We start from the raw sequence: 17087 nt of genomic DNA, 5'->3' as shown, positions 1-17087 counted from the left end.
ATAATTATGATAAGTTTGCATTCTTTCAGAGGAGATAGAAGAGCTCATTCCTATCACCGGCAGCAGCATGGGGAAATCATGTATAGCTTCACAGTATTTCCTACATTTTCTATGCATAACTTTATTGAAAATTCAACTTATGCATGTAAATCTTTAATACAAATTGAAGAAAACAGAGAGGGAAACAATAATTCTCCCAAATACATTAACTAAAAAACCTAAAAAAAATTTTTTTTTAAAGGAAACAAAGAATCTTTTGAGGCAATACGGTATCAGGACAAAGTGCCTATTTCTTAATCTTTAATACTCCACCACATATCCCTTCCTTCTCAGAACACTCCACCCCCTTTTAGGTGTGAGCAATTTTATCTGAGTAATGAAATTCTGTAAATATTTTTAGGTTTAGGTTAGGGTTGCCAACTGGCTCCAGATTTTTGGGACAGGTCGATCGAGTCCTGGTTTTATTCCCCTGCATGCAGGAATTTATAGTCTTGCATTCCATAGGGAATGCAATAGGGAAATCAGAATAAATCCCAGAATGCAATGGGGTAAAACCAGGACTGGATAAAGCTGTCTTGAACATCTGGAGCTAGTTGGCAACCCTATTTTAGGTGGCACAAAATTCACATTGTGCACATAGGGCCAAGTTACACATCACTTCTTTTTTGGTGCCTAAGTCTCAAAAGAGCTTTTGAAAATTTTCTCCTGAATGTCTCTAGTGTTCTTGCTTACTACGGCCTTTGTTTACAGAACTATGGTTGTACCACAACAGAATTGCCTGTCAAGTTTATATACTATATATTTAGTTTTATTTATTTTTCTCTTATTGACTAATATTTTGTAGTAGTACAGCAGATGTGTTAGGATTAATTTTCTGATAAGTGTATCCAGAATCAAAATATTTAGGACTGTTAGATGAAATAGGATTTGCTTTGGATTATGTCTCCTAAAACGGTGCCGTGACATGTTTGTGCATCTTCTTACCCAGGACCGTTCTGCAAATTGCACACAGCTACATTTGTTTTTCTTTTTTTTAAAGCAGTTTTGTTAGAAGAGATAACCTACCTCTGTAAAAATCAATTTCTCTTAATATTCTTTCTTCTCTATTCAGATCAACTGTGAAATGATTCATATTTTCATATCCAGGTTCAAGCTTTTCCATCTGAGATACTTTTGATGCGTCTGTAATTCTGTAAAGAAAGAGACCAGATGTTCCTTTGAGTGCTTCATGCGCTGAGGTTTGTCTTTGCACAGGACTATGTATGCTGGATATCCTAGTGTTTTGTACACTTACTTTTGCAAGAGGGCTTTGGCGTTCTGTAAAAATAAACAAATGAAAAGGTCATTTGAATAGCTGCTTGAATAACACAATTAACCTTGTCGAACTTAGAATTAAAGTTGTGCCCCTGGCAATAAAGCCCATAGATACTGAAGGGTTAGCTCTGCACAGGCTTATTATTACTACAGATTTCAGCGTGCACAGTGCAGCAATACTCATCCTGAGGCTCTCGGTCCTTTAGGGAGCCCACTCTAACTCTTTCACGTATCACATATTAATTGCTGTTTGCTATTTTATTGTGATGTGATTTTGTATCTTGTGGTGATTTTGTACACCACTTTGGGAAGTGGTGGGAGGTCATGTTAATTGGGGAAAGCAGGAAATTAAATGTAATCAGGGCCAGAGTTCCCATTAGGCACATGCTTAGAGATGCCAGTGCTGCACAGGACACGGTGACATCTTCTACCTCCTTCCCTTTCACCCACCAGCAGGAGGAGAGCAGAATTTCCGCCCAGCACCTGTTGCCTCCCTGGCCAGCTTCAATCCAAAGTCTGAACTGCTAGGTGCTCTGTGGTCTTGTGGAACTCCCTAGCACTGCTCATTCAAATAGAGTTAGAATTTTTTTAATATATATAAATAGATAGTGATAGAATATATGGGGTACATATTTAATAGGATGTTTATTAGACAATGTATCCAGCTAAAGTTAGCCGGATATTCGGTGGGATAAAGGTCTCATTGAATATCCCCAATTAAAGTTATTCACCTCCATCATAGTTACCTAGGAAGGGCAGAGGCTACCACGATCCTGGAGACCAACTTCAAATAAAGGTATAGGGTAGGGGTAGGGGGTAGAAGGGAAATTGTTGAGGTGGGGTTTTTTGTTTTTTTTTTTTGGGGGGGGGGGGAGGATCTGGAGCCTGTGAGATTTCATTTTTTAAGTATAAGGGGAAGTAGGAACAGGGGATGGGGGAGGGGGAACTTCCAGCTCCAATAATTTTTTTGTTAACATTAAATGGGACATTTTGGAGTGGTGTTAAGTTAGGGCCTTTGCAACTTGGGTGGGAGGGTGGTGGGGGACAGGCCGTGATGTGAGGATTTTTTTTTTTAAATGGAACCTTACTTAACCAGATATATTCTTTTTTTAAATATATCCAGTTAAGTCTAAAGTTATATGACCACACTTCACAGTATTCAACTATTTATATCTCTATAGGAGGAACAGCTAATAGCTTGAGGTGAGGTGTTAGTGGTGGTTTAGGGTTTAGTACATCAAGGTGAAGATTAGAGGAAAGACTCACAAAGATGAGATTTCTACAATGTTCTCTTATCCTAGCTTGAGGATATAAAAATACTATGAGGGCCATATAAATAGTTGAATACTATGAGGGCATTATAATAGTTTCTCTCTCTCTCAAAACAGAGCTATTGTGGGGTATAAAAAGCTTAGTGTGGTCTACTGGATATGCCTGGCTAAGATAGTTGGATAACAGGACCCCTCCCTGGAATGACCACATATTGCCCCTTTTATATCTGGCTAAATTATAGCCGGGTAACAACATGTCCAGCTATAATTTAGCTGGGTAAGAGGCTCAATATGCTGTATAACCCATTTAGATGGATAATGTGTGAGTTATCCATCTAAATGGCTTTTGAATATCTACCCCTATATATATATAAAATCGTTTATTTATGCAGGCTTTTAGTCTGCTTTATTCCAATAAAATATTGATCATTGCAGCTCATAATAAAAACATTCATAAAATACAGATTAAAACACACATAAAGTTCAAAACATTAATAAACCAGAAGATAAAATAAATAGACAATATACGTATATATATGTATATATATGTCTATATACACATACTGTATATAGATATAGAATTCTATTTTGTGTGTGTCTATGTATATGTTACTATTATTGTCTCTGTAGTTCCCAATTTGACACCCCAAACTATCATCAGAATCAATCTCCATCGGTCCTTATACCTGTTATCAAATGTGTCAGTTTCTTGCAATGTACTCAACTATATATAAGACAGCTTTATCATTGTTTTGCAGAAAATGTATTAATCTGGTCTTGCCTATGTTATCTTTTATATTCTTTGGATTATGTATGTTAACTTGGAACCTGCCCCAAACTACAGAGGGCACAAGATATAAATAATTTTAGATAAAATAAATGCATAAGTACCTGCAGAAACACTGCCATTTCCGGCTCCTCCATGATTTGGATTCCTGACTCAACCAACTTTGCTACTGTCTCCAAATGATCGCCATATTTTTTCATCAGAGTGCGGACGTATTCCAGCTTCTCTTCCTGGTCCCTGGTGATGACCTGCGTCATCTCTTTTTTTCTTTCTTCCAGTATTGCATATAAGAAATCGAACTTTTCGCACAGGTGTTCCTTCTGTCTTTTGCAGCTTTCCTGCAGAACCAAAATATTTCATGATAAAATTATTTTGTGACTAAAACTGTTCCCCCCATTTAATTTTAATAGATTAATTTTAAAAAATAATCTTTTTTTTTTTCACATTTGGTACTGGTTTCCCCGGTCTTGGGGCTGTAAAATAAGATCTTCCAATGAACAATGAGGTTGCTTGATATCAATCCCTCCAAGCAACAAAGCTGAGAGGCCTCCTTTAGGCGCCCTTGGCACAGGCTACAATATTTGATCAATAGGTGTTGCTAGAGTGTGAAATCAGTGCTTCCCTCACATCAGTGGCACTGAGAGCAGTGCCTCTGTGATGATTCTGTCTCAGGGAGCCAAATCAAGATCTAATGTCAGTCCCCCTACCATCTACTTGGTACCATTTAGCACTATTACTGTCACTGACCCACTAGGTTGGCCCTAGGCATTTTCTTAAAAAAATGTAATATTCCAGGACCTACATACATCCTGCTGTAGGGCTTTTTTCAGTTACAGCTGCCAGATTTCTAACTTGTTGAGGAAAGATAACGTATGGCTTTCAATAGATACGGTAAAAGTGATTCTGATATTAAAAAGGTGAATATAATAAATGTGAACAATTTAGTGAAAAATTTGACCATCTTTCTACAAGATAAGGACATCATAATGAGTATGAATTACAAATGACACGGTAAATACATAGTTACATAGCTGACTACCTTGATTTTGTAATAAGTACCTGGGCAAAGTGAAAAATACCTTCAGTGCAATGCTTCTTCCTGATCTCAAATATCATTATCAGCAGAGGTCCCAGGATCTGTGCTTTCCCCTAGAGTCTAATTATATCATTACAAACACCAATACCATTTTCTTCCAAAAATGTATTCAGTTTTTTCTTTTGAAATTCTTCAACCTTATTTAACCTTGTCGCAGTAACAGAATCCATTACCAAAATGGATTCTTTGTAAGTGAAGAATTCTTCTTTTGAAAGAAAATCAATGTTTTCCTTTAGCTTGTGAAAATTCCCCATTGTTCTAGAATAAAAAACCTGTAATATCTTTGTGGGGAGAGTGATACATTTCTGTCCTGTTAATAAATCTCCCCTCTCGTCTCTCTTTAGGGTTCTAAAAGCAAAGCAGTGAAACCTTATAACCAGCTGGTGGTGTCCACCCAGCTATCACTACAATAGTCACTGAGCACGCATGAAAGTGCAACATTGCCACCATTCCTCACATGTTGGTAGAGCTGAGGGTGACAGACATGGGCAGCTGGGAGTAGAATGGAACAGACTGTTTGTGTACTTTTCCACATGCTCCCTTGGGTTGCCAGCTGGCCAGAATTTGGCTCTGACTCATTTTGATTAAGGGAGGCCATGATTTAGAAGGACCTTTAAACTGACAATGTAATTGCTGATATTTTGCAAACCACCAGCTTCCAGAGAAGTAGATATTTTCCCCTCCCTCTTCATAAACCTGCCTACTTCCCACTACACCAGAATTCCTCTTCTCCACGCAGCCGCCAATAAATCCCGCTATCAGAGGCCTTTTCTTGCCAAGTAGCGACTAGTCCAAGGCTTGGCTGGGGTGGTGGAAGCAGCAACAGGTTGTAAAGGAACATGGGACAGGGAGAGAGCCAGGGCATGACCCTGCCACCTCCTGGCTTCTGTAAAGGGAGGAGGGTGTAGGATCAGGATATGTGATGGCTCATGTCCCAGATCATGTTCTAGTCCTTTACAACCTGTTGCTGCTACCATCACTACAGCTGGGCCTAAGACCAGCCCCTGCTTAATCAGAAAATTTTGGAGGAAAGAAGGTCTGCCGGAAAGGGAATGTGTATGTAGGAGAGAAGGTCTGCAGAAAGGTGTGCCGTGGGCTTAGCCAGTTTTTAAGTTTTCAAAGTTGGCAACCCTAATCCTCCTCCAGTCCTCTGGTGATGCAAAGGATCCTTGCCCTTCTTCTCCTTTCACTTGCACCATAATGACTCAAAAGCAATCCAACATGACACCACCAAATTCACCAAATCTAATCCCTTCTACCTTCCAGGGAAGCCATTGAGTCTAATCCTTTCCCTTTTACCCTTCTCTTTTACCTTCCAGTGACAATTCCCAGTCCTGACTATATCTCCCTTCTCTATTAATATCCTTGAGAACCCCTCTCAATTGGTGATGCCTCCAAGCCTTGTCCTTCCACAAAAACACTTCTGCGTCCAAACCATACCCTTCCTCTGGGATGTCTTCACTTCCAAGTGCTGTATCGTTCCCTAATGCTTCCAACTCTTCATTCTGCTTTCTGCCCCGGTGATATCTCTACCACCTTGCTATTTCTTCTCCCCAGATGTCATGGTACTAACCTGCCACTCCTCCCATGATGTTTGAGGTTCCTCACCAGACATCCCATGATGCTTCTACTCACCTAATTCTTTCTGTGGTGCTTTTATTCCATCTCCACTCTTTGAGATTCTTCTGTTTCACTCCCACTTACTCCCTTCCATTTCTTCTTCCATCCACTCCCGTTAACATTCCTACTTCACTCATCCTCAGTAATGATACTCCTCTTCCTCCTCCCAACAATGCCAGTGACTCTTCTCCTCCTTATTTCCTCACACTCCATCTTGGTGATGATGTTCCTCCTCTACGTTTGCTCCCTCTTGGTGCCAACACATCTCATATTCTATCCTTTGTCCTTCACATGCCGCTGTAATTTCTCTTCCTCATCATGGGTAAGGCACCTTGTATGGCCCTAAAGTTCGGAGTGTGGAAAAACATTACCAGTAGGCGGATGAGAACACATGTCACTGGCATGGGGGATGGAGGATAAATAGGGAGGAGAAGCATCACAGGGAGGAATGGACAGGGAAGGAGAAGAAGGAGGGTTATTATGTAGGGATTAGGGGTTCACAAGAGGCATTGCCAGGAGAAGTGTGATAAAGGAAGTATCACTACTGCACAAAGGATTGTAGGAGCATCACCAGGAGGTGGGGGATAAAGGGCGTTTGGCAAGGAAAGTCATCACAGAGTTTGATTTCCAGCTTGGACCTTCTGCTCTCTGGTGGGGGAGGGAGCCATAGATCTTGTGAAATGGTGACACCTAATGGAAGCATTTAGGGTCCATGATTGCAGGGTTCTGGAAGGGGCCCTGCTGCATAGCTCCTGGCTGAAGACTGTCGCTGTGATGATTTGGCTAGATAAATTGGGAGGAGGTAAAAAATAAGAGGAAAAAACCCTAGATCTGGTTTCAATTGAGCTTGAAGCTCAAAGAAGCAGGAGGAAATTGCTGGATTCCAAAAAAAAAAAAAGTCACCAGTGAGGCGAGGAACATCACTGGCATGAAGAGATGAAGTAATGAGCAAGAAGAGCAAGGTCATCACAATAATAGAGAGATGAGCCAGGAATGATGAGGACAAGTGTCAGGGCTGAGAGTAGGAGGAGCACCTAAAATTGCAGTTATCCCCGATGGGTGTTTTTACTACTTGTTTAAATAATACAGCCACAGTTGAGAAATCTTTCAGCATGCATTAGATCTTGCATCCCTTTATGAACCTGACAGTTTTTTCTACTCTTTTTCCAACACTTGACATCTTTGTCTCTTGCCTCTTCCCCTCTTCAATGCATTCCGATCTCTGCTCAGCTGTCACAGTTGCGGCTTGACCTTGCACATTTGGTCCTATTAGATTGTTGAAAGGTATGAAGACATTTGTGAAGCATTTTCATAGAAAAATTAAGCCATATCTCAAGAACTAAAAGTGTATGAATGGTGAAGTTATACGAGAGATGCTGCCAGAATGCTGTGACAGGCCTTCAAGGTCCCTGACAGGAAGTGTGCAGCAGCCAGCACTGCAAGGAAGAAGCTTAAGTTTTATTGCGCCAGCGAAGGATTTATAATTTCAAGGGGATCTTTCAAAAGCAGGCATGTACGCTACAGATGGGGGCAATTTTCAAAGGGATTTCTCTTGGTAAATGCATATTTACTTTTGGAGGAAAAAAATAACTTTAGGAAAATTGTCCTCCCCCTCTCTCCAGGGAACTGGGAGAAGGAGCAGACCTGGTAAAGAATATGTGATACTTACTCTCCACCCCCTAAATACTTGCACCTGGATAATACATGGCACGGTTCCCTTTGAAAATTGGTTTGCACATCTGCAGAGTTTAAAAATAGCCATTCCTGGGTGCAGTTCAGCCCCCTGTATTTTGAGGAACCAGGCAGTGATCATGTGAGGATCATGTTTGGCCAAACATCGTCACCATGTATTTATCTGTCAAACAGTTTAGAGGGTGTTACAGCAGGCACAATTTCAGTAGGTCAGAAATTTACATCAGTTTTGGGTGAGTTATGAGGTAGCATGAGGTGTGCTTATTCTTAGCAAGCCTAGGGAATGGCTGGGGAAAATCCTTGCCACAGGTAGGTGTGAATTGCCACCTAGGTTGGGAAGGCAGATTTAAACAGAAACTATTCAAAGCTGGTAACTCACAAGTTATCTGTCTAACTCAGTTTGCCTTCTGACTTCAAGTTATCCATTTAAATGTTTAGTTTTGAATATTGACCTCACATTGTCTAAAATGGGATATTTGCAACTATTCAGAGTGGTGAAAAAGATATTGGATTCGTTTTGAAAAAAGATACTTGGAGTACGTAGAAGGTAGAGCTTTCATAGATGCTGCATTAGCACCCTCCACTCTACCAACAAGATAGCCCTTTAAATAATATTCACCCACATACTTTAAGTTTATTTATTTTATTTATTTATTTAACGTGTTTTGTATACCGTCATTCGGTTTCGCCATCAGAATGGTTTATTTGCCTTCTGGAACATTCCAGTCTGAATATATTTACTCTTGCCTAAGGCTAGAATATTGCCAGCATGAAGCACTGCTACAGCCAGTCTGTGACAAAGAACCCTGACTGAAGATTCCTGTCTTGCTGGTATAGCTGCCAGCCCGCCAGCATCTGTCTGATGCATGCTGGAATATTGGCTGAGGTATGGGCCTTGTCCGTCAGGTGGGTGTGCAGTAAAGCCCACCTCCAGCCTGATACTTGCTCACTAATAGAGCTGCTGCCTGCCCCTGCCTCAGCCAGGTCCCACCAGTATGCTGTCAGGGAGAGGTAAGAGTGTGCAGCATTCATGGTGGTCCAGATATCACAGGTGAAATGCACACTCCCCTATGCCTTAGCTAGCAGCACTTGGATGCAACTGCATCACTGGTTGTATAGGCTGGGGATGACCTTTCTGCTAAATTTGGTTCTGGAGGGAACTTTGTAATTTGGAACTAAGACTTTCAGCAAATGCTTGAAACCCACATTCTCCACTATCTGGTCATCAAGGACAATCATTTCCCCAATGCTCCTGGCTACAACTTTTGAGGTTGCCTGCCTCCTTCCCCAGGATAGCGTTACCAAACACCACCTCATTTCCTCCATGGTGAGTTGTCACTTCTGACACAAGGCAGGGGGCTGCTGAGCTGCCACTTGACTGCTAGAAGAGGCTGAGGGCGTGAGGTGACTCTGCTCCTTTTCAAACACTTTACACTGCCTGGAAAAAGTGGCCCCCTGACTGGTACTGCCACCATCCCCAGATGGCAGTACTGTTGTTGGGTGTTGCCTCTTCATATGATACATCATGCCAAGATTAGTTAGATGTCCCATTTGCTTGCCTCTGCTAGTAGCCCTGGCACAGTAATTACACTGAGCAAAACGCGGGTCCTCCATCACTTTAAAGTGGCTCCAGATCGCAGATTTCTTTCGTGATCCCTTCTCTATAGCCTTCGGGGTGGATGCTGGCACTGAGCAGAAGTATTGGGTGCACCCTGAGAAGCAGTGTCAGGGGCATCAGTCACACTCTGTGCCTGCGCTGATTGCTCTTCCTCCTCCTCCTCATCAGTTTCATCTCTCCCCTGCAGCACTGAAGTGGAGGCTAAGACAGGACTTCTTCATCTATTACTTCTTCCATTTCTGATGATGAGAATCCCACACAAGATGATTATTCATTGGAATCAGAAGCAAACAGTGCCTTTGCTATATTGTCAACACAAATTCGAGTCTGCTGTCGCACTGCTGCTTTTGGGTGTTGCCCTTTAGTCTTGCATGACTCAGCCTCCCCTTCCCTCACCTCAAAAACTACAGGGTCAGAAACAGGTGGTGGTGATGCATCATCTTTAAATTTCATTTTTTTCCAGATGGAACTGCCTGCCCTTCCAGAGAATTTAGATTGGAACAGGTCCCTTTTTAACTTTAATAGGGGACTGGCATTGACTTTTGAAGTGCCTCCTCTGCCAGTCCCAATCACTCGAACATGTCTAGCTTTCCCTGACATTATGGATTTAATGTCACTGCCTACTAGGGATTTCAATGAAAAGAATTATTTCCAAAAGAGGCCCACTAGGGATTTGGCTTCAGAAAGCACCACTGCCCCAATATACGTGAGTCTGAAAATGTTCCCACAGGCCCACGAGGCAGTGCCTGAATGTACACTAAAACTGGGACCGCTGTATGTGCACACACAAAGCTTGTAACTACAAAAGAGACCCACTGGGGATTTGGCTTCAGAGAGCACCGCTGTCTCAATATACGTGAGTCTGCAAAAGTGCCCACAGGCCCACGAGGCAGTGCCTGGATGTACACTTCTACTGGCACCGCTGTATGTGCACACACCAAACTTGTAACCACAAAAGAGGCCCACTGGGGATTTGGTTTCAGAGAGCACAGATGTCCCAATATACATATACATGAGTCTGCAAGAGTGCCCACAGACCCACAAGGCAGTGCCTGGATGTACACTTCTACTGGGACCACTGCATGTGCACACACCAAGCTTGTAACTACAAAAGAGGCCCACTGGGGATTTGGCTTCAGAGAGCACAGCTGTCCCAATATATGTCTGCAAGGCACACGAGGCAGTGCCTGGATGTACACTTCTACTGGGATCGCTGCTGTCGCAATATATGTGAGTCTGCAAAAGTGCCCACAGGCCCACGAGGCAGTGCCTGGATGTACACTTCTACTCGGACTGCTGTATGTTTACACACCAAGCTTGTAACTACAAAAGAGGCCCATTGGGGATTTGGATTCAGAGAGCACTGCTGTCCCAAAAGATGTGGAGTCTACAAAACTGCCCAGTGCCCACTGATGCCCAGTGAGTGCACTGTCTTCTTGGCTTAAAAGAGCACAAAGAGACAACCTGAGTTCAATAAAAAAAACTGCAGTTAAATAAAAAGCATGGCTTGCTTGGCACAGCAGCAAAAACAAAGAAATATGCTTTTCAATGGAAAATTCTATCAAAGTAGCTAGCAATTTAATATATCTCTTATCCACAACACCCAAATCTTGCTTGCAACCTACCCCAGGGGGTAAAATAAGCAGAAAAATGCCACTGCTAGCAGCTTCTCTCAGTGGCACAGACAGAGAGACTGTCTCAGATCAATAAAAAAAAATAGCGGTAAAAATAAACATGGCTAGTGTTATGGTTAAGAGGTGTTTTGGTGGATCCTTGGGTACTGTGGGAGATGACCATGCCCATGGGGAGGAGCCCCGTGAGGAGCCACAGTACTGGGCTAGACTCAGAACGCACAAACACAGAGTTAGTTTATTATACAGCTTGAAGAGTTCCACCAGAGGTGGCAGTAGTGAAGCAGTCTGGTTGTAGCAATCTCAGGGCCCTCGGCAGAGGGAGCCCTTCTCACCCCGTTGGTATACGGAGGTTCCAAAGCAGGTTTCCAGCAAAGTAGTACTGTGGATGAGATAGACTGAGAGAGTACTCACTAGATGTTTGCTGTAGGTATGCGATTCCACCAGGTTGAAGAAGATGGTACAGGCACCGAGGCAGGGAGAGCAGGCCCTCGAGGAGCGAGTACCTGTTCCCTGTAAGGCACCTGAAATAAAGCAGAGGGCCCCCGAGAAGCGTGTACCCAGGTTAGCTGTTACCCCGAAGGGAGAGAGAGAGCTTCCAGCGGCAGCAAAGAAGCGACAAAATAGCGTAGACAGGAATGGATTTGAGTCCTTACTAACTCAACGAGCTAGCAAATTAGAATAGGTTATATACCCGGATGGTGTGATGTCAGCAAAGGGGAACGTTCCCGAGGTTCGCGCCAAGGTTGGAAAAAAGACGTGGGTGGCGGGCACGCGTGCACCCTAATAGGTACCTGGGAGGAGTATGGCGGGAGGCTGCACCATAGATGTTCCGGGGACGCCGGAGAGGTCGGCTTGTAGAAGCCACGATAGCCATCTTTCCTAGGTAAGCGGGAGGAACCATGAACAAGGTGAGGCAAACTGGGCAAAGCTGTCTAGTACCGACGGACACAACAGCTAGCTGGCACTGCAGCCAAATAGAACAAATATCTTTTTCAATGGAAAATTCTATTAAAGTAGCTAGCAATTGAATACAGATTTGAGACACTCAGACTAGCTCTGAGTAAAGCCACCATCCCTGGACCACCTCCCCAGACCACCCCCGCAAAGAAAGTGCATGGCACGCCGCGTGCTTAAAGTATAAATAGTGCTGCATCATCAGGAATAGCGTCACAGAGCACTGAGTGAGAGCGGCGATTGGCTGCATTAGAAAAATGCTTAGCTCTGATAGGTTGCATTCTCATCTCCTTGCCAACCTGTCTGACCCACCCTATGACAGTTCTGTGAGGTCACTTATGACTCACAGGAAAGGGCTGGTTTTTGCTATGGATACTCCCACATGGCCTTCTCCTATTTTAAACGGCCACTAAGAAATCACTGCGAGCCAAAAGAATGAAACTAATCTGATATGTTGTATTCGTGGGGGATCACAATGCGTTTCGCGAATCCACAAATACAACGAATAGGGACTCATGCATTGCGGATTGCCCATGCGTTGAAAACAAATGCGCATACCTACAGACTAGTACTATTTGCTTTTTATATTTTCAACTTAAAATCATATATAATGCTCATACCTCCACATCAACACACGCATGACTCTTTCCATGTCCATACACATAGAGCCTTGAGGTCTGGCTGCTTAGCAGTGTAGTAATGTGGGTAGTCAGTATTTGCACTTCCTCCGCAACCACCCTTTTATAACATTCACCCTTTTCCCCAATAAACACATAACAACGTAACTGGAATCGGCCGCAGCTTTATTATAACAATAGGTACCCGAGCCCAAAATCAACATTCTGGAACTGCAAAATGACCATCCACCACCTCCCAGCAAGATGCTCACTGCTAGCCAACAGCCAGTGAGTTCCTAACAGCCTTAAATTGATCATCCCGGCCCCTGCCACCTCCCAGCAAGGAGGCAAGCCAGGAAGACCCCCACCACCTCCCAGCAAGGAGTCAAAAATTCACAACTGCACCCAGTTGTCCTAATACTCCATCCTCATAAATCAGTTGGTGGCAATAGGAATTACTGGCACCGCACTTAATTGGTTCAAAACTTTTCTCAACAACAGAGGCTACAAGGTTAAAATCCAAAACAAAGAATCATCACGTTACAATTCAACCGTAGGAGTCCCACAGGGTTCCTCTCTGTCCCCTACACTCTTTAACATCTATCTCTTACCGCTATGCCAGCTCCTCTCCAGCCTCAATCTAAAACATTTTCTATATGTGGACGATATTCAGATAATAATCCCTGTTAAAGACACAAACTTGAAAACACTAGATCACTGGGAAAACTGCCACCAACAAATCAAACTCCTCCTCACTAGTCTAAACTTAGTATTAAATTCCTCCAAAACCGAACTCCTGCTCATCTCTCCCGAGAACAGTAACATCACTTCCACTCACCCTGGCATCCCACAATCCACGCAACTGAGAGACCTTGGAGTTTTAATTGACAATCGGATGAATTTGAAAGCTTCTATCAATAAAACTACCAAAGACTGTTTTCACAAACTCCAAGTCTTGAAAAGGATAAGACCTCTCTTTCATTTGCAGGACTTTAGAACAATCCTTCAGGCATTAATTTTCTCAAAGTTAGACTATTGCAATTCTATCCTACTAGGTCTCCCTTCCTCCTATACCAAACCGCTTCAGATGGTACAAAATGCGGCAGCACGAATATTAACAAACACCAGAAGAAGAGATCACATCTCCCCTATCCTAAAAAGCCTTCATTGGCTGCCAGTGCACTTCAGAATTCTCTACAAATCCATCTCCGTTATCTACAAAATCATTCATCAACATACTTCTATCGACCTGCAAATTCCTCTCCTCTTACACAATTCTTCAAGACCTACCAGAGACGCATATAGAGGTTCACTCCGGGTTCCTCCAACCAAAGCCACTAGATATATTACCTTCAGAGATCGGGCCCTCTCTACCACCGGTCCCCCTTTATGGAATTCCATCCCCCCAGACCTAAGACAGGAACCCTGCCTCCCAACCTTCAGGAAGATACTTAAGACTTGGCTCTTCAACAAGCTTTCCCGGACTCCAGCTAATGTCCTTCAACTTCAAGTTCTATAACACAACCAGCTCATTTAACTGTTCGTTGTAAATATTTAAAATGCTATTAACCTTTTCTTTTTCCTTCCACTCCCAGTTTAAGCATCCCTGTTTTTTGTAACTGCTTTCTTCCGCACTATAGTTCCAGTTTGTTTTTTCTTTCTGTGCACCACTGTTTTAATGTAAACCAGCATGATGTGATTTTATCATGAATGCCGGTATATAAAAACCTTAAATAAATAAATAAAAATAAATAATACATTAAAACATGACCGAAGTCAAGTCAGCAGAAATAGTGATGTTGAACTCCCAAAGGCTCGGGTAACCTGCTCAGACCCCCCTCCCCCCGCTGCGACTAGAACACCCCCAATATACAATCAACAAAGGAAGGGCGGGTGGGAGGGAAGCGGCCGTGGCAGCAATCGGGCGCGAATGGTAAGTTCAGCGCCGTTGCTGCTGATGAAAATCCCCTAGACTCCTCCTACTCCCTAGCACCCTGAGAGTCAATAGGCTTACACCATCTAAAATTTTAAAACATAACGAACTAGGAAAGCGCCCACCTCAGCCTCCTCCCCCCCCCCCCCTTGCTAACTAGTGGGCACAGGATCCTGACGCCAGATGCCCCCCCCCCCCTATTCCTCCTAATATCGTAATCCCCACCCCCCTAGGATGGCCTGCACGGTCTGCACCTTACACCACATTACTTCTGTCGAGCAAGCACAAGACCTGCTCGACCTCCCATTATCCCTGTATTCATTCCGAAATTATGCAACAAAATGTGACCACGCTTACAGAAGTTGATATACTAAAGTCCAAAAGTCCTGGTTTAGCATGCAGGATAATGTCATATCTGTCATGAATGAGTTAAATTATGAGTGTATGCTGTGTAACTAGGGGGTGGTGGGAGAAAGGAATCAGGTGATTACTAGGCATGTGCAGGGGTAAAAAAATTAGTTTTATTTTTCATTTAGTTTTCAGGAGGATTTTTCCCCACAAACCTCATTTCGTTTAATGTTTAATTTGTTTCTTTTCTTTAAAAAAAAAACAAAAACAAATTAAACATTAAAAAAACAACCCTACAAATGAATTAAAAAAAAAAAAGGAAATGGGTATCCCATCCTGGTCACCCATCCTTCCCACTTGGAAAAATAAAAGGGCCAGGATCCCTCCCCCACCAGACCCTACTTACTCAGTGCTCTGGGGATCCTCTGGTGAGACCTAGGCCCAGGCTGAAGCCTTGGTCTTGTGTAGGATGAGGCTATGGTAGGTCACCGCGACCTCGGCCTAAGCTCTGCACAAGGCCGAGGCTTGGTGGCCTGCTCTGATCCCTTGGCCTAGGCCTGAAACCAAGGCCTAAGATGGACACTGGGTCTTTGACCTCAGCCATGAAGTGACTTCTGGGCCTCAGCCTAGACCATGATGCTGGTGCCTGGTCTGGAGACTGGATCCTGATGTCTGGGCCCTCGATATCATGGCCTGGTCTGGAGACTGGATCCTGACGCATGGGCCTCAGTCTAGGTCATACCCTAGATCCAGACCCGATGCCAGGTCCCAGTCTGGATCTGATGCCTGGGCTTTGAGCCCAGGCCCAGGCCTGATGCCAGGGCCCAGCCTGGAGGTCATTTCCTGACACCCGGTCCTTGACAAGGCCCAGGACTAGGCACGATGCCAGAGCTGGGACTGGAGGCCGGTTCCCGACACCTGGGCCTTGGCATTGCCATATAGCAAAATAGTGCCCTCTAATGAGTATGACACACCAGAGGTTTTACTCTGGCATATCCCCAATGGACACCGTCATTTGCAGAAGAAAGAAGACAAGAAGAGGACCTATGCAGCCAGTTCTCTGGCCTCAGGTCCTGGGCCTGATCCTGGGCCAAGGTCCTGGTGTCCAGAACCAGCCTTTGGACTGGGCCCTGATGTCAGGCCTGGGCCTGGACTCTGGCCTAGGCTGAGACCCAGGCATTGGTACCCGGCTTCTGAACCAAAACCCTGCATCAGGCCTGGGCCAAGGACCTGATATCCTGGCTGAGCCCTGGCATCAGGTTTGGGTCTGAGTCAAGGCCCAGGCATTGTGACCCAGCATTGGGCCTTCAAGTCGAGCAGCAGTGTCAAGCTCTGGCCTTGGGTTTGGCTAAGGCTGAAGTCACGGTGACCTACTGCGGCTTTGCCTTATGCAAGGCCGAGGCCATGACACTGGCCATCGGACCTTTGGTCTGGGCTGAGGCCTCAGTGTTGTGACCTGGGCATCAGAACCTAGCCTTTGGGCCTGGTCTTGGCATCAGGACTGGGCCTGTGCTCTGACCTAGGCTGAGGTGTTGGCCTTACATAGGCTTCAACTTATGCCTGAGACTTGCCGGCAGGTCATCACCAAACTTGGTAATTGGGGTCCAGGTGGGTTCCTGACCCCAGCATTTTTCCAGGTGGGTGGAAGGCCTTGGGAGGCCCGTTTTCATTTTTTTGGCCATTTTTTAAAATGTTTCACTCGTTTTTTTCACAATAATGTAACATATCAAATATTCCCCAAACTGAAATTTGTGCAGGAAAAAACCTCCGGGAATTGAACCAAAAAACGCTAACAAATATTTTTTTTCCCTGCACCCTTAATGACGTTTGCCCATTTCAGAATAGAAAAGCATATTTCTCTGAAATTCCTCTTGAGCCTCCCACTACAGCATCCCAAAGAAATGTGAGCCGTTTGCTGGGAGTTCATCAGGAGGAATGTCAACAGACTGAAGTGTGACTCTGCAGAAGGCAGCTTTCGGATCAAGCATGCTTGCGCGGCACGTGGCCTGTGGAATTCACAGTACTGGCAGCAGATGGGCACAGGCATTTGTTTCAACCTGACAAATCTTTTTCTACACTGACTTGTTGATTTGCTTTCCAGAAAATATCAATATCTTTATTCTAACCATCCCTTCGACATACTCTGGATTGAGGAGCACTTTTCTCAGTGTTATAAAAAAAAAAAATGCAAAGTACCAGCATG

At 44.0% G+C, this 17087-nt stretch overlaps 1 protein-coding gene across 5 annotated transcripts in view; it reads right to left on the bottom strand.

Annotated features, from left to right (window-relative positions):
- TRIM55 (tripartite motif containing 55) overlaps window positions 1-17087 on the bottom strand; it is a 160870-nt gene that overhangs the window by 68707 nt on the left and 75076 nt on the right. For all 5 annotated transcript variants that reach the window (XM_029591393.1, XM_029591395.1, XM_029591394.1 and 2 more), the window contains exons 5-7: window positions 3477-3710; window positions 1295-1317; window positions 1066-1190 (exon numbers count right to left, since the gene is read on the bottom strand). In XM_029591393.1, the coding sequence (XP_029447253.1) occupies window positions 1066-1190; window positions 1295-1317; window positions 3477-3710 (382 nt within the window). The remainder of the gene's footprint in view (window positions 1-1065; window positions 1191-1294; window positions 1318-3476; window positions 3711-17087) is intronic.

This window comes from Rhinatrema bivittatum, chromosome 2 (genome assembly GCF_901001135.1).
Source record: "Rhinatrema bivittatum chromosome 2, aRhiBiv1.1, whole genome shotgun sequence".
NCBI classification, from domain to species: domain Eukaryota; kingdom Metazoa; phylum Chordata; class Amphibia; order Gymnophiona; family Rhinatrematidae; genus Rhinatrema; species Rhinatrema bivittatum.
The sequence above is the reverse complement of the archived record's forward strand: the minus strand, read 5'-3'. Positions and strand labels throughout refer to the sequence as shown.